The 22,621-nt window shown below is 48.7% G+C and overlaps 2 protein-coding genes across 3 annotated transcripts in view; both read right to left on the bottom strand.

Moving 5' to 3' along the window:
* Window positions 1–1,514: 1,514 nt before the first annotated feature.
* LOC115898752 (heat shock transcription factor, X-linked) lies at window positions 1,515–8,614 on the bottom strand. The gene is made up of 3 exons (XM_030934583.1): window positions 8,484–8,614; window positions 3,133–7,193; window positions 1,515–2,297 (listed from the first exon to the last, which is right to left on the bottom strand). The coding sequence occupies exons 2-3, from the start codon at window positions 3,724–3,726 to the stop codon at window positions 1,590–1,592; spliced, it is 1,302 nt and encodes a 433-aa protein (XP_030790443.1). The 5' UTR covers window positions 3,727–7,193; window positions 8,484–8,614; the 3' UTR covers window positions 1,515–1,589.
* Window positions 8,615–14,243: 5,629 nt separating this feature from the next.
* The window catches only part of MAGEA11 (MAGE family member A11), a 35,331-nt gene continuing 26,953 nt past the window's right edge, over window positions 14,244–22,621 (bottom strand). Inside the window, exons 1-5 of one of the 2 annotated variants that reach the window (XM_010361980.2) lie at window positions 19,366–19,467; window positions 18,259–18,371; window positions 16,937–17,032; window positions 15,839–15,909; window positions 14,264–15,763 (exon numbers count right to left, since the gene is read on the bottom strand). In XM_010361980.2, coding sequence (XP_010360282.1) covers window positions 14,737–15,763; window positions 15,839–15,909; window positions 16,937–17,032; window positions 18,259–18,354 — 1,290 coding nt within the window. In that variant the 5' untranslated portion in view covers window positions 18,355–18,371; window positions 19,366–19,467 and the 3' untranslated portion in view covers window positions 14,264–14,736. Of the gene's footprint in view, window positions 15,764–15,838; window positions 15,910–16,936; window positions 17,033–18,258; window positions 18,372–19,365; window positions 19,468–22,621 lie in introns of those variants that run through there. The other variant, XM_030934584.1, reaches the window with a different exon arrangement.

The raw sequence follows: 22,621 nt of genomic DNA on the forward strand, positions 1-22,621 counted from the left end.
ACCGCGCCCGGCCAGGAAAGAGGTTTTTAAGTGGCAGCATCTTTGCATGATTCAAACTCTGGAGGCAGATGTATCCAGTCCAAGAAATACATATGAAAATTGTACTTCTTGGAAGCTAAGGCGCTCACAAATGATGAAATGTGATTCACACCAATTTGTAAATGAGCACCCATTTGTAAGTGAGCAGGTCGAGACGGGGAGATCCACCTGCAGACCATGGCTGGACTGTGAATTAATCCATTCCCATGTCTGCATTCTCTTATGGCCTCTTCCCATTTCTCCCAGGACTCTGCCACCTACTGTCAAATTAAAAATCACAGACAGGGATATGTGTGGGTGTTGGGGCTGTCTGCACGCCCTGATTTCAGAGCTGTTTTGATGTCTGTGCCCAGTTGTGTCTACGGTAAGAACTTGAACCTATTCGTTGATGATAGCATGTGTTCTAAGTTGAACACTCCAAGTCACCATAAAAGGCTGCTTCCTTAGTTAAAACATGATATCTTTTAAATTAATTTTTGACTCAAAAAGAAAGAAAGAGAAGGAAGAAATGGAGGGAGCGAAAGAGACAGAGAGAGAGAGACGGGAAGGAAGGAAGGAAGGAAGGAAGGAAGGAAGGAAGGAAGGAAGGAAGGAAGGAAGGAAGGAAGGAAGGAAGGAAAAAAAACAAGAAAGAAAAAGTGGGGGCGTAGTGGGGGAATCAAGGAAGGAAGTAACAAACCCCACTGGCTCCAGTACAGACATAAAAGCCAAACGTAAATCCTGTTCACCAGACACTAATGAGCACCCTCTAAACTGTAAACCCGTAGGACTCCTTGGTAGTATCTGTGACCTCCACAACTAACAAGGGCACTTTTTAACCCAATGACAAAGCCAGACGTGATCTCATCTGTATGTAAAGTGAAGATCCTGTTATATAAAGGCACCGCCATGACAAGGTGTGGCCAGCAACACGGTGACATTGTGAACCCTAGGCCGTCAATGCTAGCAGCACAATTGGCACTCAGCGAGCAGCTCCAGGTAATTTTTTTTTTTTTTTTTTTGAGAGGGAATCTCGCTCTGTCACCCAGGCTGGAGTGCAGTGGCGCGATCTCCTCTCGCTACAAGCTCCGCCTCCTGGGTTCATTCCATTCTCCTGCCTCAGCCTCCTGAGTAGCTGGGACTACCTGCACCCACCACCATGCCCGGCTAATTTTTTATATTTTTAGTAGAGACAGGGTTTCACCGTGCTAGCCAGGATGGTCTCGATCTCCTGACCTGTGATCTGCCTGCCTCGGCCTCCCAAAGTGCTGGGATTACAGGCTTGAGCCACCGCGCCCGGCCAGCTCCAGGTAATTTTTAATGAGCAGAGGCAGGATGTCTGAGGGGCTTCCTAAAACCCAGCACCTGCTCGAGTATCTCCTGGGCATTTTTCCAGGGAGGCGTGCTAGGCTGAAGTCTTTATCATGCAAGCCAAAGATGTCGGAGGGGGGTACTCGACTGCAAAGAAAGAAAAAGGACGGAGACCATGAAGACTCTTTTGTGCAGTGAGAGAATTACTCATTTTGTGACACATTTATTGACCAGCACATATTCTGCCCAAATGCTCGCCTCTATGTGCACTGGTCTGCGTAGTCTGGGTATGCCTGGGGGCCATCGCTAGCTGGCATGTACTGTGATGTGCGGTGGCTGTGGGGGCAATGGTGGTGCAGAGCTAGGGCATGGGGGAACATGGCCACGGAGGCAACAGGCTGCGCAGCCCCAGCAGCCACTAGGGTCACCGGCACCCAGAGATGGCAAAAGGGCAGCATGCCAGGCGCAGGAAGTCTTGTGGTCTCCATGGCAAGGGTACTGGGGGACGCTGTGGGAAGGGCCACCACAGGCCCGTAAGAATTCATCTGGGTGGGAGATCTGGGGACAGAGAAGAAGGGCTGCGCTGCAGGCCCAGGGACAGCGGCCACCGGGGTGACGTGAGCCTGGCTGCCCTCTGACCACTCGCCGGCCGGCTGGGTCACTGGAGTGTTGTCACTTGCCATGGCGGGATCGGGCACCATCACAGGAATTGCTGGTAGAGCAGAGACACTTCTGATTTGGGTGTTGGGACCCACCGGTTCCTGGTGTTGCGGTGTGACCTGATCATTCTCATTCGGAGATGTGTGATCTTGTTGCTCAGTGTCTGCTGGTGCCAGACAGGATCCAGCAGCTTCTGGCTTGTCCTCCTCCTGATGTCCTGGTGCAGACTTGACGCCTACTCTTCTCTTCATCCTCACGAGGAGGTGAGGGGAGTCTCTTTGAAAGTAGGGATGGCAGTAGAACTCTAACTATGAGTCAAAGTTTTAATAAAGAAAAGGAAACTGCAAGTCACAAGGATGAACTGCAACTCCCAACCGTCTACGCCCCTGTGCAAGAGAACTCTACTGGCCCAGGAGGACTTTCTGGAAAAGGTCCCAGTCCCCAAAGGAAGCTGGGGACTCGTGTTCACATCATCAAGGTTTACCAATTTGTGGCGGGCCTTTCCGTCTCGTAAAAAGCCTCAAAATGGCAGATTAGGGTGGCCACGGCCGGCGGAAGGGGTCTTTGAAGTTGCAGACCAGGAGGGAAGATGATTCTGGGCCTCCCCCACAGTGTCAGCTGGTAACAGAATGCACCCCAGCTGGGCTGGAGGTCCTGGGCACTGGCTCTTCCACACCAGGGGCCCTACCTACCAAGGGCAGCAGGAGCGTCTGCACCTCCCGTGCCAGGGGCCCGTCAGTGCTTCAACTTGAGCACTTCTCCGACACCAGCTAGGGTGATAGTGGTACAAATACCAGACTCCCCTGGCCTGCTCACCTCACGGGGTAAAGCGCTATGGAGTCAGGGGGACACAGCAACCACCAGAGGACATGGCTGGTCCCGGGTAGGAGGACATGCAGATACGGCTACTTAGCACCTGTGATATTTTACACACTCCAGAGGGGCCGGCACCATCCTCAGCCCTCTCCCCACATTCACTCTTAGTTCATGTCACCTCCACCCAGAGGGGGACACAGGCCCACAGTGATGGCCCCACACCCTGCCTGAGGTCGCCCACTTCCCAGGAGGCAGTCCTGGGACTTCCACCCGACCAGGACCCAGAGCCCACAGACTTAACCCCTCCAGAGGCTTGTCGTTCATTACCTTATTCAAGATGGAGACCGGCCTTTGTGCGGGGAAAACGTGGGTGAGGGTCCTGAAAGAGCGTTGACGCCGTTTTCGGAAGCCATAGAAGTTTAGCTGGCGGAAGAAGCTCTTTATTGAATCCGTGGCAAACACTTTGTGTGCGACGTCCCTTTCGAGAATCTCCTTTTCGAAGAGTTTTTGATTGATCACTATACAAGCCCCTCCTTCATCCCACCAGATGGACGAAAACTGATTGCTGCTGACCAGTCTCCACAGTTTCTGCGGAAAAGGGAGGGAGAGGAGATTGTCTTCTCCCTGGGGCGGGATGTCACCATCAGGGCGCGGCCTTCTAAACGAAGCCTCCTCGGCCAGAGCTTGGAAAGCGAGTTCTTCTGTCAGCAGCCTGAAGTTAGGGCTCCCAGTGGACACCGGGTCATCCCAGGCAGGGGAAGGATCTGCTGGGTGAAGGTAGGTCTCTGAGTGCAACTGGGGAGGAAAAGGCACCCTGTCCAAGCCATGACCCTGTCCTCTCGAATTTCTTTCTTCACAGAGAGCCACACTCAGTGATGGCTTGCTAGTGCAGTGTGGCCAGCAGCGCCCCTTGGCAGTCATGTAACCAGCCCCACGACATCACAAACGGGCTCTGACTGCTGGGGGGGGTGACATCTTCACAAACCCAGCAAGTTATGTAATAAAGAGCCAAGGCAGACAAGTAGCTGCCCATCTGCATGTGCACATTCTGGTCCTCACAGTCATTTCAATGGGAAAGACGACACTAGTACACAGGAGTGTCGAGGGGCCCTGCCGCACCTTAGGTGCTGACCTGGAGCGGTCCCCTTGTCCTAGAGTTCCTGAGCCAGGCAGAACCACAGCAAAGCCCTGGCTCAGGAAAGTCAGAGCTCACCGTCTGAGTCATGGGCCCACAAACACCAGCACGACTGATACTTTGAAGCACAGAATAAAGGGTAGGATGGTGCCCACGGGTCAGGCTGTAGCCACGCCACCCTTTCCACCCTGTCCTAGCCAGTGGCAGCAATGTGCTCCATACAGATCCACCTAACACACCCCCACTGTCGGTCCCCAGCACGCAGATGTTGAAGGCCACTTACGCAAATGGCTTAGCTGACTGCCCCACCAGCGTCACCATGCAGTCCAGTGGCGAGTCGGAGGCTGCCTTCTTCCCGCCTCTCCTTGGTCCTATGTCCCCCCACCAAGCAGAGACACTCTTCTACACCCCGGGTCTCTGCGGTCACATCGTGGTGGGGCATGCAGCTGTTGGCCTTCGAGCATGTCTTGTTTTCCTTGGCCAGTGTCTCCAGAGAAACGCACGTGGGTTTGTGCCCAGAGGTCCATCTCTGCAACAGTTGTTCCTTTGGGATGTGATGCTAGGAGGTCACGGGAGAGGCGTCCCTCCAAAGCAGTGTGTCACACTGTCCCCACACACAGGGCCACCTCTCTACAGACTCCCCCGACTCAATTCTGGGCACAGAGCTCAGGGACCTTCCAGAGACTGCCACAAACCGGTGATGCCTCCACGCTTGAGACATCCTGACCCCAGGGCCCAAGACGCACTGGCTCAGGGGGTGACAGTGAGGGGTCTGCAAACAGACTGCTGACGCTGGTGTCTCGACCCGGCCGCTGCCAAGCTGTGTGACTTGGGCACGTCACTTAACCTCTCTCGGCCTGTCTCCTCCTGGGGATAAGAGTAGTAGCACCTGCTTCCCAGGGCTGTGAGGATCCAGTGGGACGTATAGGAACTAGCAAGGCTCCTGGCAGTTGGGTCATAGCTACTGTTGTCACTTCACAAGGCATTTTCTTGAACAGCAAGTTGGAAATCTCATGAGCCTAAGGCAGAATCCTCCTGTGGCCTCTGGTTACAACCCACAGGACTGAAAATCCTTCCAGCCACAGGAACTGGTGGATCTCCTCGTCAATTGCCGCAAGTCATGAGCTGAACCCCACTTGAGTTTCAGTTCAGGCAGAACTCTAGAGACAGCTAGGGCTAGCTAGATAGCAATTGCAGAGCCTTTTGTTGCAGTGTGAGCAGTCCTCAGCTGTTGACATGACTGGGGAGCAAACGAGGACCAGCAGTCTTAGCACCCGAGGAACACTCCAGAAAGCCTCCTAAGCAGTAACAAATGAGGCAAGGTGTAGCCCAGCCAACAGTGGCATCTGTGCAGCGTCCCCTCCTTCTTCCCGCTACCCCATATATCCCTGGGAGCTGTGCACTCAAGGACTCATTCTAAAGGCTATGTCCCTGCAGCCGCCAGCCTCACTCGGCTGCCTGTGCCAGCTAGAGATTTCTTTCCTCTGAGGCTGGCTGAGAGGACCACTCCAGTTTCCTGGGCCATCCAGCAAATAAGATACACATCATGCACATGTAAAACGAGGAACCAGTTTATTGAACAGCTTGAGAGAGCAAAAATAGTGGCTTTAGCTACATTGTTTTACACACTGAGCAGGAAAGGCTAAACCATCCTGCTCCCCCGTACCCCAAAAAGAACAGGCTTGCTGGAGGCCAGTGCCGGGGTGGAGTCGTGTTCGCAGCAGAGTTGAATTAACCCCATGTAGGCCGGCGAGCAGTTGGTCACGTTAAAACGCCACACTCTTCTCCTGGCTGAGAAGATCAATGCTCATTTTTGACCCTTTTTTCAGCGTAGGACCTATTTGTTTTCAGGAAGGAGGATGTTAAACTTGTAGCCTCCGGCACACGGCGGAACCTGCAGTTCTTGGAGAAATGGCACGTACACGTGAAAACATCGTGCCTACCCCAAAGCCTTCTTGTTGCTGGCAGGAGGGAAGCCTGAGACTTTCCCAAGCATAATCGTGACCCGCGTGGCCATTTCTGCTCTCAGCAACATTCTCCAGTGTTCCGGCTTCAATCAGCGCTTGTCAGGTTTTAGGCTAGCCACTATTCTGAGAACGTCAGAAAAGCATGGACCATCTCTTGCTTGGCTTTGCTGTTCTGGCAGTAGCAGCTACTACGTACCTGCATGAGTTCCAGGGCAGAAGTGGCAATGTCCCAGGAAGGCATGGCACCCCACTGGGGCGGGGTGGGTGTGCCACGGGCATCCACTTCTGCAGCAGAAGGCATGTGCCTACAGCACAAGCTTGTAAAAAAATACTTGAACAGAATATGCTGTACAGAACTAGGGGTTAACACCGCATATGAAGATGCTAAAACATTTGTATAAATACTCTGTATACAGGCATGGAGTCACTCCCGCAGAAAGGGCTCATCGGTGAGGCTATGAAAAACTGCTGTCAGCATGCCCAAAGAGAAACTACTTCCACGGTAGGAACAGAAAAAAGGACTGTGCTGTGTCTAAACACGTGGTGCATCAGAGACATAGTTACAGTTCCTACTGACTGCGCCAGCCACGACCTGGGAGTGCTAAGGACCTGGGAGTGCTGAGCGAGCTGCAGGAGGTCAGCCCTGTGGAGAAATACATTTCTAAACAACACTTTTGATTGGGATTTCAGCACCGTGTAGACAGATGTTCCTTCTGGGGGCCTGGTAAGCAGCCATTCCCCGGTGGGTCTGACGAGGAAGAGGGGTACCTGGAGCCCCTCCCAGACAGATGGAAATCCCGCCCCTGTTCTCACACTCTTCCTGGCATCCACATCTGCTGGCACACACCCCTGTCACCTGCCACTTCCGCGTCCCGTCATGGTGAGTGGCTGATAGGTGCTGGATGCAAACAAGGCATGAGATGGACGTACCTGGAGACCCAGCTCCAGTACTGGTTCTGGTTTGCGGGGTGAACGAGGGGGCAGAGGAAGGTGGAGAGAGCGCGTCCCAGTCCACTTTAGCTCTGTCCCCGGAAGTGGCATCTAATCTGGCATTTCGATATTTAATTTGGGAGGTGGGAGCACATACTTCCCAGGGCTCTGGGTAATGACCACCCTGGCCTTCTTTCGAAACATGGGTGCGATTTTAGGAGCCTCCGGAACTGGGGTCTCTTCGGTTTCTTCATTATCTTCGTGATGGAGATCATAGGAAATGTTTCCATATTCTCGTAGAAATGGGAAGATTTCAAGCAGAAACTGACAGAAATCTTTGCGGATACCAAACCACCCTGAAAAATAAGAATTTTTTTGTTTCACACGCGAGGCTCAACTGACCTTCCTGTTAACTTTCTTTCCATAACGAGAAGTTTCACTCCTACGATGTCATAACATACTTTATCCAGACTCCTCAGTCACAAAGCCTGAACAGGGCTTGAGTACCCAGAATGGGGGAGAAGTACAAATGCTAGCTCTGTGGTTCTCTGAGTGAGGCTCCCGGACTGGCAGGGACAGCGTCCCCGGGGTCTATTTATGGATGCCATTCTCGGGCCCCACCCCAGACTTCCAGAAACTGAGTCGGGCTAGGGTGGACTCCAGCAGTCCCCTTTTCCCGGCCCTTTTGGGATTCTGCTGGGTGCCCAAGTTTGAGAACTACTGCTCCAGTGAGTCTCAAAATATCTGTGGTGCGTAGACTATGGTGTCTTCCGCTAATCTTCTCTAGCCACGATAAACTCATGGATGACAGTGCCGCGAAAAACAAGATTTCCATCACCCTCTGGAATCTGCGAGGGCAGTAGTCACGCGTGGGTCCTGGCCAGGAGGGGGCCTGAACTCATGGAGCCCCCTTAAAGCCACTTTCCCAGTCCCACTATTCCTCTCTGTATGCTACTGGAGTGTCAGCTCGGTGCAGGCCCTCCCTGCTCCCGGCGGGGCAGAGGCACAAACAGCAAGCATAGCCTGGGCTGCTGGGCTGCAGTGAGGCCCGGCCCCCAAACCCACTGGCTTTCGGAAGGGCAGTGCTCTGGGCTTCCATGCCATGGAGCTCACAGCCTCGCCAGGAAGGCACCCTCTGCAGAGATCATTTTGGCAGTGTCTGCCTCAGCAAGCAGATGGAGGGGAGGAGAGTGCTAGCAAGGCAAGACAGGCAAGGCTCAGGTGATGGCAGCAAGGATGTGGGGGAGGCAGAGGGGCCAACAGGGACCTAGGATGAATCCCAGGGTTTGGGTGGGAGATGTGGATTTTCCATCAAATCCTCACAGTCCTTGGAAGAATCTATCTTGATCCCCATTTTGCAGAGAAGGGAACGGGATCTCTGAGAGGTTGCCTGCCTTGTCTAGTTCTACCTCAAATGGCAGCGTGCACTGCGAGAAAAGTCCCAGTGCAGGCCAGCGGAACACCAGAGTTACGGCATGCCCTTCCCTTAGACGGTCCCAGCATTTCCTCAGCCCTCGCTTTCCCACACAAGCTTCTAAATTGGGGCCCTCGGAGACTCATCCCTTCCTAGACTTCTATCCATCCCCCACCCCATGGTCCCACCCCGCACACACACGCCAAGGACTTCTCAAATGCTGAGTACATACAGTGGTTTCCTCCCTTCTGTCCAAATGTGGTTGCCATCAGCGTGATCAACGAGAGCCAAAGGGGGACAAAAATCGGGATGCAGGAGAAGGCGTTGTGGCCATCCAGTTTGTGAACCAGCAGAATCTAAAGAGACATAGTTCCTGTTGATGCCAGCATCGAAAATGGCATCGATGGCATCGCAGGACAAGTAACCTGTTGAGAGTGGCTTCCCGCCATCAACATAATATCTGTAACGAGATTCATCCAAGTTGTTCCCTTCCTGTATCCACAGGTCATTCCCTCTCATTGCTGAGTGGTATTCCATTGTATGAATGCCTACAATTTGTTTATTTGACTGTCCACTGAGGGTGGCTTGTGAAAACCAAACAAGGATCCGCCATCCAAAATGGAAACAAGACTGCTACAAACACTGGTGTGTGAGTTTCTACAAGGCTGCGTGCTTTCACTTCTGTGGGATAAATGTTATACCCAGGAGTGGGGCAGCCAAGTCCCATGGTAAGTGCGCTTTTAACTGCATCAGAGACTGCCAAACCGTTTTCTACAGTGCCTGTACCATCTGTCTTCCCTCCAGTAATGTTGGAGTGTCCCAATTCCTCTGCATTGTCCCAGGCACGTGGCCTTGTTGGTGTTGTTGTGTTTCGCCATTCTGAAGCCATGTGTTTGGGGCCCTCATCCTGGTTGTAGTTTGTCTTCCCTAACCTATAATGGTGTTGAGCATCTTTTCCTGAGCTTTTTCACCATGCGTATATCCCCTTCACAAATTGTCAACTCTTTTGCCAATTTTTAGGTGTTTCTTTCTGCAGTTTTGAGTTTTTAAGAGTTCTCTGTATGTTGTAGGTGCAAGTCAATGTTTTGATGTGTGCTTTGCAAACATTTTCTCCCAGTCTGTGGACTGTCTTTTTTTAATTTTATTTTTATTTTGAGGAAGTCCAAATTTATTTATTTATTTGGTTCTAGGACTTGGGCCTAGAAAATACAAGGTGAGATTAGCATTTTGTGGTGCCAGAAAATAAAGAAGTGCTTAAGAAATGATGCGGTATATAAAAAGGGCATAGGAACTTCCAAAGACTAAAAGGGCTCCCAAAAGCTGGAAAATTTGAGCAACAATAGAAGTAATGATAGCATCGAATTATAAGCAATAGAATAAAATAATAATTTAGATTTTTCTCAGGTATAAGCATGGATTATCTCTTTATTTATTTAGACGCTTTCAAATTTTTCTATCATATTTTGTAGTTTTCAGTATACAGGTCTTACAAATTTTTAATTAAATGCATTCCAAAGTACTTTTTGCTTTGCTATTCATAAAGCACGTGCTTTTTGTCATTTTCATGTGTTTGCTGTTAGTATAGAGATAAAGTATTAATTTCTGTATATTAAAAGTGTATAACCATGGTGTATTCACTTATTAATTGCAGTTTTGCTTTTTTCTTTGTAGAATCCTTAGGATTTTTCAGACTGACCATCATGTTGTTTGTCGTAAAGACCATTGTATTTCTTCCTTTTAAATCATGTTTTTCATTTCTTTCTCTTGCTCCATTGCAATAGTTTGAACCTCTAATAGAAAAAGTTGAGGAGAAGTATGAAATCTGTTATTTTTGCCTTGATCCTGACCTTAGATGGAAAGCATTCAGTATTTCATCATTAAACATATTCTTAGCTCGTTTTTTTTTTTTTTGCAGATTTCCTTTAATGAATTGATAATGCTCACATATGTTTTTAATTTGCTGAGAATTTTAAAAAATGAAATGTGTTGAAATTTTCAAATGATTCTCTGAATTTAATGGTCATTAGATCTTCTTTGTTCTTACTGATTTTCTATTTTTTTCTAACAATTATAGGAATCTTATATAGGTCCTAAATTTAGGTCTACATAAAGAATACCAGAGAAGAAATAAATAAAGGTAAAATAAATGCTTTCTTATTCTTAACTGACCTAAAATGTAACTATTTAATTAAATTAATAATAGTAACAGTGTATCAGACAATTAGTGTATATGGATAAGTGAAATAAATGATTGTAATGGTAATGTTTCAAGCAATGCAGTGAAGGATTTGAGTATACTCTTCTATAAGGTATCTATACTACATATGACGCAGTATAGTGTTATTTTATGGCATGTTATTAAAATATATATTATAAACTCTAAGACAAAGACTAATTTCTTAAAAAAGATGTGTATTTTACATGTACTAAATGCTCTATAAAGTGAAAGAAGACAGAAAAAGAAGAGGAATAAAGAAAAATTAAATACATAGAAAACAGTTACATACATGGTAGATATTAATGCAATTATATTAATAATCACTTTAAGTTTGAATGATCTAAATACACCAATAAAAGATAGATTGTCATAATTAATAAAAATAATACTGAGGAACATGTTGTCCATAAGAAACCCATTTTAAATTATAAGGACTCACGTAAGTTCAATGTAAGGAGGTTGGAAAAGGTATTCTAACACTAACAAAAGAAAGCTGCAATAGCTACATTAATTTCATATTTAGAGTGTCTAAAGTTGAATAAAAACAGACAATATCAATTGCTGACAAGGATGCTGAGCAAAGAGAATCACTCATTGCTGGTGGGAATGCAAATAGTACAGTCACTTTGGAAGACAGTTTGTGAGTTTCTTAAAAAGTTGAACATAGTATTACCATGTGATTCAGAGAACACACCCCTAAGTATTAACCCAAGTAATTTGAAATTTTATTTCTACACAAAATCTTGCATGTAAATTTTATCATAGCTGATTTTATAACTGTCAATAATGGAATAAACTAAGTTGTTTTTCAGTAGGTGAATGGACAAACAAACTGTGGTACAACCACTTAATAGAACACGATTAATCAATAAAAAGAAATGAGCTATCAAGCTTTATTAGTCTGTTTTCATGCCGCTGATAAAGACATACCTGAGCCTGGGAAGAAAAAGAGCTTTTATTGGATTTACAGTTCTAGATGGCTGGGGAGGCCTCAGAATCATGGCAGGAGGCGAAAGGCACATCTTACATGGCAGTGGCAAGAGAAAAAAATGAGGAAGAAGCAAAAGTGGAAACCCCTAATAAACCTGTCAGATCTCATGAGACTTATTCACTATCACGAGAATAGCATGGGAAAGACCAGCCCCCATGATTTAATTACCTCCCCCTGGGCCCCTCCCACAATACATGGGAATTTTGGGACACACAATTCAAGTTGAGATTTGGGTGGGGATACAGCCAAACCATATCACAAGCCATACAAAGACATGGATAAATATTAAATGCCTACCCCTAAGTAAAAGAAACCAGCCTGAAAAGTTTAAATAGTGTATGATGATACAATTTATTTGGTATTCTGGAAAAGGCAAAACTATAGAGACAGTAAAAAGATCAGTTGCTTCCAGGTGTTGGGTGGGTGAGGGGGAAGGATTGAATAGGGTAAGCACAGGGGATTTATTAGGGTGGTGAAGCTATCCCGTATGATACTGTAATGGTGAATATAACACTATGGATTTGCCAAAATGCTCACAACAATTGTGACCCCTAATGGATGCAAATACAAAAAAAAATTTAGAAGGTCTGAATATCCCAGGAAAGAATGGACAATATGACGAAACAGAATAACTATATTAGAAACATATGAAACAACCTCTTTCATGAATATCAAGAGAAAAGGTGCTGGCATAAGTAACTGTGGAAGTGAGTAGACCCTGTAAGAATAAAGTTAGAAGGAACTCAACACTCCAGAAAAGAAGGGCCCTCCAGGAGTCTGGCTGTTGCCGATTGTCAGCCCTAGGACAATCCTGGCAAGAGGCTGGATGTGGCACGCTCTCACTTCTGCAGTGGGGTGAGAGTGGGGCTTCAGGGAGGTAAGGCCGTGGTCTGAAATGGAGAACTCAGATAATCAAGGGCTAGGTTTGGGATAGGAGTCAAATGAGTGTAAAACAGTGGTTTGGATGGAAAAACAGCTGGGAGGGAAGAGAATGAGTTGGTCTTTCACTCAAATTTCAAGATCTTTGAGCTGCATCCAGATGGGGAAGACTCTCGCACACCCAAATTAAATAATAGGCCATCTTGGAGGGAAATTTTACTAACTTTTATTCACTAAGCTTCAATTTTGACTAATTTGGTATTACATGTTCTATTGAGCTGCATATTCTCTGAGATATTTTAGATAACAACAGAAGTAATTCCCAAAGGAAATTATAGTAAGATATGGTCTAAAAATAATATTTGAAAACTACCATTTATTAAATATTCAGTATACACCAGGCACTGTGTCAGGCGATTTAATACATTTCTTACATTGCAACAGTCTTACAAAAAAATGATCTAGCAAACACAGTCTTGTTGTTCCCTGTTCTTGGCTCTACGGGGACCTCATCATGGGTGGCTCTAAGTGGCAAGGTCACTTGTACCACAGGCAGGAAGTTAGGGAATCCCCAGAGAGATGAGGTCTTGGTGTAAAGGGCAGAGGTCTGCTCATCTCAGGGACTGGGAGTTGAGGAATGGCAGGCCCTGGCAGGAATAAAGATAAATAACCCACAGGAGGACTTTGGAATCCCCATCCCAGAAGCGACAGGGCCAGCCTCTAGATGTGGTTGGGGAGGAGCCCCTGTAGGAAGGTGTGGGTCTTCTCCCAGAGGTCACTACAATCACAGGTGCTGAAGACCCCCAGGAAGCACCTAGCCTGGGGCCCGCAGCCATTCTCTGCAAGGAGTGCAGTTGGCAAATGCTCAGAGGTGACAGAGACAGAGCATCTCCTACCCATCACTTCATCAAAGAGCTGGGAGCCAGGAGGAGGAGTCCCCTGAGCGAGAAGTGAAGATTCACTCTCTCCACATAGAGGGGCCACAGAATCCAGCTCGGTCCCTCCTGTCAGCCCTGGAAGACCTTGACAATGTTGTCCCCTGACCTCACACCTCACCCTCACTGCCACCTCGGGGAACTCAGAGTCAGAGACTTGGTCTGAGGAGAGGAGACACCATTGGTAGAGGACAGAGCTCCAGGCTCTGCAAGGAATCAAGGTCAGAAACCTGCGGGAGGATTCAGGCACCTCCATGACCCTCGACCACATCTACACCCCTGGCCAGTACTCTTCTCCCCGACCCGCACCCACACCGGCAGAATCGAGTACTCTTCCCCCTGCCCCGACCTCAGCAGAATCGAGTACCGCCACTGCTGTCAATCCAGGGAAGCTCCAGGCGTGGGGGCCAGATGTGACCTCCATTGGCTTCCGCCTCTGGGATCTGAGAGGAGCGAACGCGTCTTTCTGAGGGGTGTCTTGAGAGTGGCAGAGGGCAGTGGGCCCAGGCTCTGTGAGGAGGCAAGGTGAGAGCTGAAGGAGGACTGAGGATAGAATGGGCTCTAGATGAATTCAGACCAACCTTGTGGTTTACCAGTGATAAGATCTTGGGAAAGTTACCGAGCACCATGAGACTCAGGTTCATCCAGAAAATGGGTTTGATAGACCATTTTTTAGGACTGTTATAATGTAGGAAATGTATTAAAACACCGGGGACAATACCTGGAATATATTGAATATTTAATGATTGACAGCCATTTCTAGTATTATTTTGACCCCAGGTGCTACCACTCTCTACTTTGGAATATTTCTTATTGTCCAGGACATCTCAGAGAATCTGCAACTCAATAGGAAACTGCATTTCCTTGGTGAATATGTATGTGGTGGGGGGGGTGTACGTGTGTGTGTGGGTGTGTGTGTTTGTGTGTGTACTTTCATAGAACAACAGATGAACATGGATAAGACAAGAATTAATCACCTTCTCCTTTTATTTCTCTGTTTCACAACACCAGTTCAACTTTATTGCTAAGTTCTTACATTCTCCAAGAAAATACCTATTGCAAATCACAGCAAGATGGAAGATTTCCCAAAATGTTTTACAAAATGGCAAACTCTTGCACTTGAAATGGATAAGCAAAACTAAATGTGTGGTCAGCATCATCCACACACTTAGATGTTGAAGCTAACTAAAACTTTTATTAAAGGAACAATATTTGAAAATTACCAAAAGGACACAAAAAGAAATCTCCAAGTCACCGTATGGAAGAGAAACCTAAAAGCGGTATACAATGTGTTCCCTTCCATTCACTGTGCCTTCTACTACTGATAACACTGACTTCTCCATAAAACACAGAGGGAAGAATGGGACTGATTTCACACAGGGCAGGGAAACTGCTGGGTGTGGCGCCCTGAAGCATGCATTGGCCCGTTTCCCTGCCCACTGGCCCTGGTTGCATCTCATGCTCAGACTCCCTCTTCCTCCTCTCTCAAAGCATCTTCATACAGGGATGGGTAAGAAGTGGGATCCCTCCCATTGGCATTGGCTATGTACTCAAGAACTTTCATCTTGCTGGTCTCAGCGTGGGCCCTTGGACCCCATAGGAACTCATAACATGCAGGATCAGTGCCGGGCACCTGCCGGTACACCAGATACTTTTCCTGCACCCAATCATGGGTGAGGAGCTTCTTGGGCTCCCCAAAGAGGAAGTGCTCCCTTCCAGCATACACCCCCATAATGCTCAGGACTTCCCACATAACCTCTTCAGGGACGCAGTTCCCCTCCATGAAGATCACACCCAGGACTATTATCAGGAGGCCAGACTTGGGCATGCTCTGCTCAGTACCCCGTATGCCATCATAAGAGAGGCTGAGGGAGGTGACAAGGACATAGGAGTGGCTAGTGGGGTCCACTTCCTTCACGTCAATGCCAAAGAGCAGTTGTATGCATTCAGAGGCTTCCCTAAATATCTCAGGAAAGTAGTCCTCATAATTTTTGATGACACTCCCCAGCATTTCTGCCTTTGTGATCAGCTCCTTGACTCGATACTTGCGGAGCAATAAATGAACCAAATCAATTATCTTGTCATGTAGTATATCTTGGGAAAAGGACTCAGGGTCTATCAGGTCGGGCGAAGTACTTGGCCCCTTCTCTTCTTGGCTGCTGGAGCCCTCATCAGATAGGCTCCCAAAGATGGAGTCCATGGCAGTGGGAGAGGAGGACTCTCCCTGAGGACCCTGGGGAGGACTTGGTGACTCAGCAGCAGGCACCTGCTCTAGAGTGCCCATATTCAGAGTAGAGGAGAAGGAGGCAGCCTCCTGCTCCTCAGCTTGGAGAGCCTGTGCGCCACCCACCAAGCCCGGGTCTTCTTCTTGGGCCTGCAGGCCTTCCTCAGGCTTGTAGTGCTGACTCCTTTGCTCAAGAGGCATGATGACTCCGGTTAGGTCAGCAGGCCGAACTGTGGGAAAGATCTGGGTGATGGGGCCCCACAGCCTGAGGAGAGAGGGAGTGTGAGAGCAGACTCAGATGAGATATGAACCATGGAGAATCTCACAAAGGCCTACTTACACTTTTCCTCCGGTGATCCTCTGGGTCCTCCTGGGGCTCCTGTCCTCCTGGTTGGCCTGTTCTCTAAAAACCTGAAAAAGGAAGTGAGAAGGCTGCTCAAGATGCAGCTGGACATCAGAGCAGGAGGCTCCAGGACTGAGGTAGGGCAGGTGAGACTGCAAGCGGGGGGGTCCCTCACTGTACTGGGGCAGGTGGGGCCATTTGCAGGTTGAGGGTGAACATCTCATCTAGACTGCTGGCACTGCCTGGGCTTCCTGTGTTCTGAGACCTGAAGACATTGCCTGAGACCAAGGCCTCACTGCTCGGTTTTTGGAGCTTCTGGAAGAGGAATCATGGGGCCCTCAGGCTGCACACTGCAAGCACCTGTCCTGGCACGCCAGCACAGTCAGAAAGGTGGGCCGAACTCTGTGAGTTTCTCACTCTTTTGGAGTGGATGGTCCCCTCTGTGCTCAGGACCCTCAACTTTCTCCTGCCAGGGCCTAGAAGACACACCTCTCCTGACCTGAGAAACTCTCAGATCCATAGCTCTTTCCTGATATGAAAGAGGACATGTGGGGATACACATCTGCCCACATGTACACAAAGCTACCCAGGAAGGACAGCAAGAGATGGTGACAGTCAGCTGGGTCCATGTGTCCTGGGGTAAGGAGCCTGCTTGGTCCCCATCTTGATGCGTATCTTGGCCTGGGACCCTCCCTCTGTTGACTGAGGCCATCTCCTTAAACCCAACTCTACCTCCAGGAGACACCGGAAGAGGAAATCAGGGAAACAGAAACACCCATGGTCCCAGCGACTTCCCATGGCTGACACAAGGGGCAGGAAAGGGCTGGGTCCCATGTTTTTGGTAAGTGTGGTCCCGTCAGCTCCCACCTTGATTCTGGTCATGCCTGGGACCCTCCCACTGCTGACCTAAGTGCAGCCCTCTCAGACCAATGCCTCCCTTCCCTGAGACCAATGATCCCAGTATAAGAGAGGGGTCTCAGCAGATAGTTCTGCCCATGCTCTCTGGGGAGACAGCAGGGGCAGAGCAGATTTCTATGTGGCCCTCCTCTGTGTTCTGGCCAGGGGCAACCTTCAATCCTCCCTCAGGTTTCTCACCTGGACTCTTGGCAGATCCTGGGACCACTGTATTTGTGGACCAGATGGGGCTCCTTCTGTTGACTGGAAGTCATCCTCTGAGAACATAGTGCTCACCTGCCCGAGATTCCAAAACAGAAGTAAGTCCCATCACCCCATCATGTGGCTGTCCAGGGCTGACAGCAGAGGCTGGCCCCTTCGTTTCTGGGGTGGGGATTCCAAAGTCCTCCTGTGGGTTTTTCATCTTTACTTCTGCCGAGGCCTGTCCTTCCTTGACTCCCAACCCCTGAGATGAGCAGACATATCCCTTTATACCAAGACCTCATCTCCCTGAATGTTTCCCAACTTTCTGCCTGTGGTACAAGTGAGCTTGCCACTTGGGGCCACCTGTGATCAGGTCCCCATACAGCCAACCACAGGGGATGGAGAGACTCTGTGGGATCCCTTCATTATGGGATGGAGATACCTCCAGTCCTCACAAAGGGGACACACACACCTTGAGTCCTAAAGATCCTGGGACTCCTCCCTCTGCTGACCAGGTGTGGCTCCACCTGCTGACCCGTCATCACCCCCTTGAAACAAGGTGCTCACCTCCATGAGCAAGGTGCCACCCCCAACCCGGTGGCAGAATTGTGAGCATGGCACATGCCTTCCCTACCTGGGGCCTCCCAGGGATGAAAACAGGGGAAGCTGGGATTTGTGAGGTCCCTTTTTCTTTGGCACGCGGGAGGGTACATTCTTACCTTCAGTCTTCATCAATTTTCCTCTCGACTACTGGTAGATCCTGGACTCCACCCTGTGCTGACCAGGTGTGTATCCCTCTGCTGACCTGAGGACCCACCTCAGACCAAGGGCCCCACCTCTCTGAGATGTGGGAGGCAGAAAGTGAAGGGGCACTACACGGACACCCCTGCATGGGATGCCAAAGGCTGACAGATGGAGCAGATTTCAGGGGTGCCTCCTCTCTCTGGGTGTCCTCCAGGTATTCAGATTTACTCCTGACAAGGCCTATCCATGTCTCTCCTGCTGAATTGTGGATGGGTTTTGCAGGCCAAGACCACCATCTCCCAGAGAACTCCAACTAGGAAGTGGGGAGCTGCCTCTCTTTCCTAGAGTCCTGCCTGGGGCCTCCAAGGACTGATGGCAGGGGCAGGTTTTCTACCTCAGGGATAATTGGTTGCCTGAGTCCTCCCTCAGTGCTCTGGGACTCCCCACTGGGTTGACCTGAGGCTCCACTCCTCAGACCACAACCTACTCCTCTCTGACACCACAAAGGCAGAGTGAGGATGCACCACATGTGGCCACTGTGCCTTGGAACTCCAAGGGCCAAGGTCCCTACTGACCTGGAGTCCAAGGTGTCCTGAGTCCTCCTTCTTTTTCTTCCTCTTGATGTCTGCAGGGCTGCACCCGAGACCCTTTCTGCGGATCTGAGTCTCCATTCCTCAGATTCCCAAGGCTGAATGAAGAGGCACCTCAGTCTGAGACGGCGGGGTGGTGGGGGGTGGGGGGGAGCTGTCCTGGGGTGCTGGGTCCCTTCAGTTGTCCCTCAGGCCTCCCTCGCCTCCCAGCAGGGACTGGGCCCTGTCTGTGCTCCCTCTAGGTCGTTCTCATGATACCAAGCTCCTTCTCTCCGTCAGCCCAGGATGCGGAAATCAGGAAGCATGTGCCTAGCGGCCATGCCAGGAACTTCCCAGGGCTGACAGCAGAGAGGGAGCCTCGCTCTGTGGGGCCTCAGCCTTCCCTCAGGGTCCTGACCTTGATGCCTGGCAGAGCCTGGGCCCTGCCCTCTCCTAAGCAGCATTGCCCTGGTCACGCCAAGCTCTGACCCCAAAGTCCCCTGAGGCTTAAGCGGCGGGGGACAGAAGCCGAGGGGGGTGGCGGGAGGGGACGGCCCAGACTGAGAAGTCCGTCCCCGTGGGGTGATCCAGGCCTGGCAGCAGAGGCAGTGCTGGATTATTTGGGGTCCTCTATCTGGGGAGGGGGTGTCCTCAGTCCTCCCTCAGCATCTCATCTTGCCTCCTCACAGAGCCTGGGCCTGCTGCCCTCAGCGGATCACAAGCCACCCCTCAGAACCTGGCTGTCACTTCTCTCTGACCCCCTAATGTGCAAGTCCGCAGCACCAAGCCGGGAGGTCCTTTGCGTTAACTGCAGGGACAAGGATGGACTCTGGGGCCCCTCTATCAGGATGGGGTGGAACCTCTCCATAATTTCTCAGGGTCCTAATGTTGATGTCTGGAAAGGCCGAGACCCCACCCTTTATGGAACTGCCTCTGCCCGGGTCACACCATAGATTCGACTCCCAGAGTCTCCTTGGGCACTGAGGTGGGGGATTGTCTCAGCCTGACAATTTGGTCCCCCCTTGTTTCAGGGCTAGCTCCAGGGTTGGCGTTGGATTATCTGGGGCCCTCTATCTGGGGAGGAGGCCTCCTCAGTCCTCCTTCAGCTCTTACCTTGCCTCCTCACAGAGCCTGTGCCCGCTGCCCTCTGCCACTCTCAAGACCCCCTCAGAAAGACGCGTGTGCTCCTCTCAGATCCCAGAGGCGGAAGCCAATGGAGGTCACATCCGGCCCCCACGCCTGGAGCTTCCCCGGATGTACAGCAGGGGCGGAACCCGATTCTGCCGGTATGGCGGGGGGGTCGGGGGGAAGAGTAGTGGCGAGGGGTGCAGATGTGGTCGAGGGTCATGGAGGTGCCTGAATCCTCCCTCAGGTTTCTGACCTTGATTCCTCGCAGAGCCTGGAGCTCCGTCCTCTGCCAATGATGTCTGCTCCTCTCGGACCAAGTCTCTGACTCTGAGTCCCGTGAGGTGTCAGTGAGCGGGAGGTGTGAGGTCGGGGGACAACATTGCCAAGGTCTTCCAGGGCTGACAGGAGGGACCGAGATGGATTCTGTGGCCCCTCTGTGTGGGGAGGGTGGACCGTCAGTCCTCACTCAGGAGGGCCCTCCTCTTGGCTCCCAGTTCTTTCATGAAGTGATGGGTGGGAGATGCTCTGTTTCTGTCACCTCTGAGCATTGCCTAACTGCGTCCCTTGCAGAGAATAGCTGCGGATCCCAGGCTAGGTGCTTCCATGTGGCTTCAGTACCCGTGATTGTAGTGACCTCTGGGAGAAGACGGACACCTTCCCGCAGGGGCTCCTCCCCAGCCAGATCTAGACTTTGCAAACTTTTGCCCTGAAAGCTTTATTTTTACACTGAAGAGGCTGAGCAGCTGCAAGAAATTTGTGGAAGTCCTGCGTTTAGAATTTATCTAACACTTCATAGTTCATTATAGTGATTTTCATTTTTTAATTCTCATTCAGTGTCAAAAATCATACTTAACCTAACTATGCCTATTTCACTCTGATGGTCAATACTGTAATTTAATCCATTCGTTATCTTCAATTAAAATGATAATTTTTAAAAAGCCAATCTTTATCTACGGACGTGGTTTTAGTGGTTATTAGCACAAATTCCAGCCATATTCCTTTAATCAACCAGTGTTTCCTCCTGTCCTGAAGTTACCCCTTGACTACTGGCACCTGTGGTCTGAGACACTACCCGAGTTTTCCACAGTGAAGTAGGGGCAGAATTTTAAGCATTTCTTTTTTCCTGTCCACCCCAACTTCCCTGCTACTCTTCCCCCGCAATCACAAGTATTCATTCAAAATACAATGAAATTCTCAGGCCGGGCGCGGTGGCTCAAGCCTGTAATCCCAGCACTTTGGGAGGCCGAGACGGGCGGATCACGAGGTCAGGAGATCGAGACCATCCTGGCTAACACAGTGAAACCCCGTCTCTACTAAAAATACAAAAACTAGCCGGGCGAGGTGGCGGGCGCCTGTAGTCCCAGCTACTCGGGAGGCTGAGGCAGGAGAATGGCGTAAACCCGGGAGGCGGAGCTTGCAGTGAGCTGAGATCCGGCCACTGCACTCCAGTCCGGGCGACAGAGCGAGACTCCGCCTCAAAAAAAAATAAATAAATAAATAAATAACAAAAAAATAAAAAAAATAAAAAATAAAATAAAATAAAAAGAAATTCTCAGGGATTGCTCATGTTTTTTTGTTTAGATTTCATTGTTTATATTGTTTGCTTGTTCCTTTATTTATTTATTTTTAGTCTGTAGTTTTCCAGGGTTGTTTTGGGGAGCCTAAGATAGAAGCCCAAGGCTGAACACGGTGGTTCACACCTGTAATCCAAACACTTTGGTAGGCCAAGCCGGGAGGAACACTTGAGCCCAGTAGCTCAAGATTAATCTGAGCTACATAACAAGACCCCATCTCAAAAAGAAAGAAAGAGAGAGAGAGAGAGAGAGAGAGAGAGAGAGAGAGAGAGAGAGAGAGAGAGAAAGAAAGAAAGAAAGAAAGAAAGAAAGAAAGAAAGAAAGAAAGAAAGAAAGAAAGAAAGAAAGAAAGAAAGAAGAAAAAAGAAATGAAAAATTAGTTGGGTGTGGTGGTGTGTGACTGCAGTCCCAGCTGGTAGGGAGGCTAAGGTGGAAGGATCACTGGAGCCCAGGAGGTAAATGCTGTAGTGAGCTGTGTTCACACTACTGCACTCCAGCCTTGGAAACAGTGAGGTCCTGTCTAAAACAAAAACAAAAACAAAAACAATCCAAAACCAACAGATGCCTGAGCTTGAGAGTCATCTTGGCTGGTTAAGGAATTATGTCTGTCCATTTTTGAAAATAGAATTGCCATCTTTGCAATATTCTATTGCCTGTCAATGATATCATATACTGTCTTGTTTATTTGGGCGCTCTTTGAACTGGATATATCAGTACTTGTATAGTTGCCTCAGTAAAAATCATACATGCTTTTGTTAGTCTTGTTAGGTAATTTTTGGATATTGTTGCTATTGTGAATGGGATATTTTCTATGACCTGTTCTTAATAGTTATTGTCTATTTTGCAAATCTTTTGATTTTGCTTCATTGATCTTCCATTCACTATTTTTCACATGTCTCTTATTCATTTGACTATTTCAGGTGCGCAATTTTTGAATTTTCTAAATAGACTGTTGCATTACCCTACCAAATATCACTCTTTCTTTCCAATATACATACCTCTTATTTATTTTGGTATCCATATCTCTGGCTTTGTATCCCAGTACAACTTTGAAAAACAGCAATGATAGCATACACTTATGACCTGTCCCTGACACGAATGCTTCCAACATTTTATAATTAAGTATATTTGCTATCGATTTAATGAAACAAAATTTCCTTCTACTCTTAATTTTCTAGTTATTTTTATCGTGGATGATTACTAATTTTTTCAAAGCATTTTCTGTATCTGTTAATATGATCATATGTTTTGCCTCTATAATCTTGTTAATATAGGGAATCACACTGAAAGTATATTTTAATGTCAAATTGTATTTTCATTCTTTGGCTATATCCTGTTTTTCCATTTAGTACACTACCCTAATGAATTGGCTATTAATTTATTTAGGATATTTGTTGCTATGTGAATAACTTTGGTTTAAGTGTTCTTTTCATGGTGAGGTCCTCTTCTGATATTTGGAACAAAGAACACTAGTCTCAGAAAATGAGTTCCGCAATTGCCCATCTTTTTGTTTGGTTTTTAAGAGTTTGCTTAGGATGACAATGAGTTCTCTCTAATTATTTGGTAAAACTGGCCTCTGAAATTTTCTTGTCCTGGATCATTTGTGGGTGGTTTGAACTGATAACACAGTTTTAGTTTGTAATGTTTGATTAAAGTTTTCTATTTCT

Source organism: Rhinopithecus roxellana, chromosome 7 (genome assembly GCF_007565055.1).
Source record: "Rhinopithecus roxellana isolate Shanxi Qingling chromosome 7, ASM756505v1, whole genome shotgun sequence".
In the NCBI taxonomy this organism is placed as follows: domain Eukaryota; kingdom Metazoa; phylum Chordata; class Mammalia; order Primates; family Cercopithecidae; genus Rhinopithecus; species Rhinopithecus roxellana.

Bases quoted from the DNA above. Each gene is read 5' to 3' on its own strand.
- LOC115898752 (XM_030934583.1), bottom strand. From the start codon at position 3,726: ATGACTGCCAAGGGGCGCTGCTGGCCACACTGCACTAGCAAGCCATCA. The intron at 2,298-3,132 runs GTAATGAACGAC...TTTGACTCATAG, and splicing joins CGGTCTCCATCTTGAATAAG to TTAGAGTTCTACTGCCATCC.